The 7705-nt window shown below is 40.7% G+C and overlaps 1 protein-coding gene across 1 annotated transcript; it reads right to left on the reverse strand.

The window, feature by feature from the left end:
• Nucleotides 1-3246: 3246 nt before the first annotated feature.
• LOC119651373 (RWD domain-containing protein 1) lies at nucleotides 3247-4472 on the reverse strand. The gene is made up of 2 exons (XM_038054948.1): nucleotides 4001-4472; nucleotides 3247-3950 (listed from the first exon to the last, which is right to left on the reverse strand). Exons 1-2 carry the CDS (start codon nucleotides 4074-4076, stop codon nucleotides 3295-3297), a joined length of 732 nt encoding a protein of 243 aa, XP_037910876.1. The 5' UTR covers nucleotides 4077-4472; the 3' UTR covers nucleotides 3247-3294.
• Nucleotides 4473-7705: the final 3233 nt, after the last annotated feature.

Consider the following 7705-nt stretch of genomic DNA (forward strand, 5'->3'; position numbering starts at 1 on the left):
TCGACAGACTGCCAATATCGCCAGTACTTCCGCCTGGAATACACTGGCGAAACCTGGGAGACCATACGACTTGGATACACCGTGTGTATTCGAGAAAACCCCCGCGCCGACTCCATAGGCCATCTTTGATCCGTCCGAAAAGAATACTGTGCCATAGTCTTGCAACACGCCGCCGGTCTTCCACTTTGCCCTGGTTGGAAGGTCCACAACATAGTTTCTCGTGCAGTTCTGCTTGCGTGTGGCATAATCCGTGGGGGATGCCCAGATTTCCCAAGGTGATTCATCTAGGATGTTGCTGTGGCCGTAGGACTTCGCTGCCCAGCATCCGGACTCACGTAGTCTGACGGCACTGCACGCTGCAACATATTTAATGTGTAGGTCTAGGGAGAAGAGATGCAGGAGTACATTGAGGGCATCCGCCGGGCAGGGCTGCAGAGCCCCAGTAGCACCTGCACACGTGGTTCTTTGAATCCTATTAAGCTTCGTTTTATTGTAGTATTCAAAGCCTGCCACCATTCAATAGAACCGTACGTTAGGATCGGACGCACTACAGCGGTGTACATCCAGAGAACAATCCTCGGCCGGAGACCCCATTTCTTTGCGAAGGTTCTCTTGCAGGCATAGAAGGCTATACCTTTTTAACCCTCAGTTCTATGTTCAATCTCCAATTTAGCTTTAGATCCAGGATTACACCCAGATACTTTATATTAGAGGAAAGAACCAATCTTTCTTCATTCAGCCGTGGTGGATGGAATTCAGGTATCCTTCTCTTGGTGGTGAATAGCATCAGTTGCGTTTTGGTTGGGTTTATGCTGAGTCCGCATCTTGTGGCCCACAGACACACCTTTCGCAACACTCCTTCCATGATATCGCTCATAATGGACAGAAACATCCCCGGTCATACCCGATTTTGGTGAGAACATGTGGTCTGTGTGTCCCTTTACATGCAGTGAGTGGCATCAATTTGCAAGAGTTTAAGGGGGCTCCCCATATATGCGATGAGGGGGGTACATTTTCCCAAAAAATATTGCCATTTGGGAGGCTTCGGTGAGTCGAAAATGATATCATTTTTGATATTGAGTGAAAGGAGGACTCAAAATATATGCCCCGGAATGTGAAACAGGTTTCGTTCTCAGAACCTATCTAAACGGAAAGACTGAAAAGAAATCACAGTGAAAATGCATCCCGTTCCGATATCTGCTCAAATAAACTTGATAATAGTATACTACCGTATTTTAGAAATTTACCCAAAAACCCCCCTTAGGTTCGTCATAATAGAAGTACAGAATTTGGTAGCAGTATATGCGATAATATAAGACATAATTCTAGAAAGTATGAACGCAAAATATTTGCATTCTTAGCTATGGGGGAGTGGAAAAGCGTGCATAGAGAGTTCCTCAAATAAGATGAGCACAAAATCTTTATATCCGAAGCGGCAAGCTTCCGGTATTCCGACTTGTTTCATTTATAATAAGATTTTATAGCTTAACCACATAATTGAGTTTGTTGCAAGAACGAACTTTGTGGAACATACCTGTGTGATATAGACCAAAACTTGGGTTCGGTCACTAAGTTAGTTTTATAATGTGAATATCGCTATAGTTGCTCATTCTGTTTGGATTACCCATCTTGAACCACATATATCGATGGAAAGCACCTCAATTACAGTGGAGCCCACTTAAATGCAACCAATTGCGACTTCAAAATCTTTTGCATTTAAATATGCTGTGTATCTAGTAATTCAAGATGAATATTTTCATTATTATGAAAATACTTCTGGGGTTCAGAAAGTCTAGATAACGCTTGACCATATGTAGAAGTTGGTTTTATGCTTTCAATTTCTGGAGATTTTTCGTTTTCGCCTTCAGTTATTTTGGTGTTGCATTGCATAACTTCTGCTACAATTTCCTCATTTGTAATCTCTCCTTAGCACTCAACGTTTGTATCGCACAGAAGGTAATCTCTAAATTCACCTTCCGAAATTGGCAAATTAAAGACTTCTTCAAGTTTTGGAATGCTTCTACATTTCACATTGACGAACCCTGCCATTTGCAAACAGTTTTGTATTGTGGTGGGAGCGACTAAGCACCAAAATCTTTTAGTACGTTTTGCAGCTTCTAACGCTAAAAGCTGTTTTCGTAAAAAAACACACTTGAAATACTTTATTATTCCTTGACCGAGTTGTTGAATCAAGCTGGTTGTATTTGAAGGCAAAAATCTATTCTAAAATTGAAAAATGTTCTGCCGACTTTTTGGCATTTACATTGACCACTATAAGCAATTCAAATATAATATGGTGCAGAACTGTCTACCTCTAAAGCGCTGACCTTGTTTTGCACTTCCGATAATAAAAATAAGCTTACCAGAAAATTTAATTAACGGTTTTGTCCAAAACAGGCGATTCATCAGATGCTGCCTCACTTTAGAGAACGAAACTAGCTTCAACTACAACACGGATAAATCAGCTCTATTCTATAAAGCACTTCCTCGAGGTACATTAACATACCGAAAAAATGGGTACGCGGAGACTACCGTTCCTTTTCGTACGATTTCAATAGGTCTGATAAGATTTTTTTGTTGAGAATGCAGGGAGCTCTGAATGCGCAGCCGCCTGATGACTGACCTTGTGATCAACAGACCTCCCAGTGAGTTAAATACCCAAATATTTCAAAAAGTTGACCGATGGTTTCTTCCAGTTTGGAGGTAACTTATCAGACTGATCGTGGGCACAAAACGATCAACGTTAAATATTTGAGTGAATTTTAAGCGATTTTCTTTTAACATCGGGCATTTAAAAATACTGATCACAATGTGCAACCGTTTACCAACAAGTTAATTCGCAGACTTGAGTAAGTAATTGGGTTTCAAAATTGTCTTCAAAATAGAACAGAAAACCAACGAAAAATCAGTAAATAAATAAAAAAAAGGTATGCACATATGTTACTGCTGTCATTCGTTTAAAAAAGTAACTTGAATTTAAATTTAACCACATCTAAACACAAGACGTGGCCCTAATCCGCCTAACAGTTCTGTTGCACTTATAAGTACTATATTTTGTATTTATATTTGTTGCTATTATCTACCAAATTCTAGAACAAATTTGAAAAGTGCATGTGGCTCAAAGAGTGCGAGTAATTAAAGAGATTTTGCGTTTAGGCGTGGTGCATTTAAGTTGACTTCACTATCAGGGAGCCGGCTACATCCAGTCACCTAATTTTACAAACTACTTTATGTATGTAAACACTCTAGAATGTATATTGAATATTTATTAATCTGTCTTCACTACAAAAACGTTCAGTCTGAATCTTTCCCCGGCACATAGTCTTCATCTTCGTCTTCTGATTCAAGCTCTAGATCTTCTAAATTTTGGAACAACGATTCGTCAATTTTAACATTTTCCACTGAATCACCAGCCTCAAGCAAAAATTTAATATCTGATTCATTAAGCGTGTTGTCACGTAAGAACAACTCTTTACCAGTTAATTTCTTTCCGTCACTCAATGCCTTTTCTTTTTTCGCTGTGATGCACATCTCCTCGTCAAACTTTATTTTCCAATTCATAAACGTTTCTACGTTGACACGCGTTCCTTCAAACTTCTTCCTCTCAGCTTCTTCTTGTTCCTTCAGTTGTTCTGCCCGTTCACTTTCTTCTGCAGACTTGTGTTCATCCCATCTGACGTTGAGCCATTCTTGTGCGCTACTCACCAGGGAAAATATCATTTCCATTCCAATATTCTCTTGAATTGTTGACTTTATGTGTTCCAACAACCTGTGTTCATAATCTTCTTCAAAATTAGCTGCAGCTTCGATTTCTACTATTGGTGCCTCATCTGGATACTTTGCCGTATATGTGAATATTAACCCACAAACCAGGCCACTTTCTTCTTCGGAATTGTATTCTTCAGTGGCTATCGTTATCTTAAATTTGTGGAACGGTTCAGTTTGGAGAACTGGAAGGAAATATGATAAATCGAATTTAAAAAATTGTAAATATGAATACCTTCTATATCGTCACAATAAATCGATTCAAGTGCTTCAACCTCATTTATTTGATCATCCTTATAATTTCGATCCATATTCGAAACGTCCACTCCGATTACAATTGTTTTCACACAGAGCCAGAGTGTGACGGTGGATTGTCAAGTGTGGCGGATGGTGGGATATATCACAGCTGCGGGCCTTTCGGTTCTCTAAAAGCCCGCGAACCGTTCCATTAGGCGAGTATGTCGAACCGCGGTCCTGATTTGTCAAACCTTGTTTTCGGTCTGGGCTGTCGTGGTCGCAGTATTAGTATGACAGACCCGATCCATTTGGGAGTGCAAAAGAAACGCTCGGAATCTTTTCGCCACTGTCGTCGTCGTGGGCTTTGCGAACCTAGCAGCGATTAATGTTCGCATCTCACACGTGTGTTATTTTTAGGAACACGGCTTACCCACACGAAATGTAGCCAAAGTGCATTACATGCCAGCACGCGCACGAAACAAAGTTCAATGTACAGTAGGTGCGATTAATTTGGCGTTCGCGGGGCTTGGGAGCCTCGTGAAATGTTCCAATTTGAAGCGTACTTCCTACCATGATTGTTATTCGTTATGTGAGTTTTCGACCCTGTTGCTATGAAACCCTCACTGTGGTTAGACCGATTCGCTGTTTTGAAAGTCTTTCGGACAGAGCCATCAGTGCATATATTACCTGCCCTTTTCTTACAGCAATATATTTCAAATTATTAGTTATTATTAATAGTTTTCGGTATATCTAATGCTATAATAGTTTTAACAAACGTTAATAGAAATCTCAGTAAAAAGTGTCGTTGATAAGCACATCCTTTGAATACAAAGTCTAACCTAAAATTTTTTAAAAATAATAATAATAATCGTTGGCGTGACAATCCATATCGGATCAAGGCCCTGACTTGTGTTAGAGCATTTTATTCAAGACCGTAACGGTACACTTCAGTACATTGTAGGAAGCAATGTGGTCAGCATTGCACTCGTCCGAGATTATTATCCTGATACAAATCCCACTGCCACCAATATCAATACCATCCCGTACGCGAGTGGGCTCAGGCCCTTCTTAGCCCCTCTTTCGCTCTCAAATATTTTACCAATAAGGTTATAACATATTTCAACCCGTGGGTCTTCAACGTAAATTCCCAGAAGTTTGAAGTTATTTCTATCAGAAATCCCAGCGAGAAGTGTCATAGACGCACAGCGGCAGAAAGTAAAAACTACAACTGCGCATTTTCAGTTACATTCTCACACTAAAAACAAACATGAAATATTTGGAAATCCTTCTCAATAAAAAAACTTAAATGTAACCTTCATGTCAGATCGTCTACAAAGCTTCTAGGGCTTCAGCTGCCTTAAAAAGCCTCCTTATTTCTCGGGCCCTGTTCCCTGACATCAAAACTCCCCTATATAAATTTCTAATTCGACCTATGGTTACGCAGCATGGGCTACCATGTCCACCAACGTAGCCCTTCACCGCTTCGAACGGACACGGCCAAATACAGAAGGCCGAATCTAAAATTCCAGAAAAATTCCCCATTCACTTTCTGGGGTTGATTCTAAATTATTCTTGATTTGAGTTATGCATCCTTAAACGCTCGTTAGGCTCGCAAAGCCTCCGAAGTGTGCCATTAGGTGAGTGCGAGTTACATCATTTTTTTTTTCATTTTAAAATCATTTATTTAAAAACCAGTGACTTACATTAAATACATAGCGTTTGTTTCTTATTACTAGCCTAAATGTAGCTTATGTGTCATAATATTAAAAAAAACGGGTGGCTATTACAATGTTTGGCCTGCCCAACCTTATCTGACATTACTTTTTACGGTGTATTTACTTTACACATAGATCTTGACAATTCATGATTAAAAAAACTGGACATATATTTGAAAAAAAACTGCGCCTGTACCTAGAGCGCGAGAAGGCTTATTTACTTACTTATTCTAACTTAATCTAATCTAATAAATAATATTTAAATCTAATTTTTATAACTAATGTTTTTATAGCGCTCACAATTTCGCGCTTAACCTCTGTGCACCCCTACCAGGCAAAGAGTGTCGAAGAGAGAGACAATGGCGGGTTTTAATGTAAAGCTCACAATTTGGCAAGGCCTTAAGAATGTGGCCAATGGGGTGGAGTTACCCTCCAGATAAAGTTGCCTCATGAGTGGATTGGGGTGATTCTCCGTCCTTTCGAAGAATCTTTCTAACAGGTTGGGAGCGAATTCTCAAAGAGGTTTGACTTTTGCTCGCCTGTACACTTCGGCCACAGTAGATCTACTATAGGCAGTACCCTTACAAAAATGACCCCACTTGCAAATGTGCTTGCAGAAGCTTATCTGTACACATCAGAGACGCTAAACAAGGAAAAGGCATAATCTTCGTCAAATCGTATTGGTAAGAAGATCGGTGAGCTTTTGCTAATCTGGTACTCCGGCGTGCTCACCCATATAGCAAAAAGTTGTTTCACGTATTCACTTATACATAAGCAAAAACTTGCCAATTTCACCAATACATTGGTAAGTCCGGGCGGTATGTCAAACACAGCTGATCGGGTTTCCGGTACATCTCGCTCATGCTCAAGGGCAAAACAATTTGAAATCGTGTGTACTCGCACTGATTTCCCCCCTTGAGGGGCAAGGGGGAGTGAGGTAGCTGTCTAGTATCTAACTGTGACTTCGGCGTTGCGGCCGCACTTCTTGGTTTTCCAATTGTACGACAAGCCGACGCAGTGTTTCAAAATTTTGCGCTCGAAGGACTCGCACTTCTTCATAGCTTTGGTCGACCAAGAGATCCATGTAGGGGCTCCGTAGCAAAGAATTGGTCTTATGAGGACTTTGTATAGGGTCAGTTTAGATTTAGTGCAAAGTCTTACTCTTTTACGAAGAATAGAGTAGATTTTACTTAGTGCACCGCGTGCTCTGCTGAGAACAAGATTAAGGTGGGGGTCGAATCGTAGGTGTTCATGAAATAGCATTCCCAGGTATTTCATTTGTTGTGAACTGTTTACTACGGTATTCCCGATACGTAGCTTTAAGCGTTTAGCTTTTCTGTGGATAGATCTAGATCCCAAGTATCTGGATTTTCTCCGAAGAGTAATTACCTGTGTTTTAGCCTCGTTGATTTTTATCCCCCAGGTCTGGTAGTACTTGCAGAGATCTGTTAAGTATTTCCCTATAGCATTAGCTGCCTTACCGGGTCGAAGGCTCGACGAGAAGATAAGCGTATCGTCAGCGAACTGTAATAGTTCTGTGCCGCTCTCTGGGATTGGAGCGTCGGCCGTGAAAATGTAGAGTGCAGGTCCTATCTTCGAAGAAACTTATTATAAGTCTGATCACCGGGATAGGGAAATCAAGGCTGATTAATTTGAAGATAAGTCCGTTGACCCACACGGAATCAAATGCCTTTTCGAGGTCTAATGCACACTGTGGGCTTGTTTTTGACGTTAAGTCTGCTACTCACTGAATCGTGAAGGTAGCTTAGTGCGTGTTGTGTCCGGAACCCGAATTGATGGTTCGGAATAATGTTTTTCCGATCGCAATGTTGGACTAATCCCACTGTCCATACTTTTTCGAAGAGCTTGCCCAAGTTGGAGAGGAGAGGGACGGGCCTGAAGTTTTGTGGTTCGTGGGAGCCGCCTTTTTTTTTAATGGTGATTATCTTTGCTACTTTCCAAGTAGTGGGAAAGTAACCATTATTGAT

This window comes from Hermetia illucens, chromosome 3 (assembly GCF_905115235.1).
Source record: "Hermetia illucens chromosome 3, iHerIll2.2.curated.20191125, whole genome shotgun sequence".
Classification (NCBI taxonomy): domain Eukaryota; kingdom Metazoa; phylum Arthropoda; class Insecta; order Diptera; family Stratiomyidae; genus Hermetia; species Hermetia illucens.

What these genes read in the sequence shown, in the direction of transcription:
- LOC119651373 (XM_038054948.1), bottom strand. Translation starts at nt 4,076, where the DNA reads ATGGATCGAAATTATAAGGATGATCAAATAAATGAGGTTGAAGCACTT. An exon ending in TTATTGTGACGATATAGAAG is followed by an intron (nt 3,951 to 4,000) that starts GTATTCATATTT and finishes ATTTCCTTCCAG; the next exon opens with TTCTCCAAACTGAACCGTTC.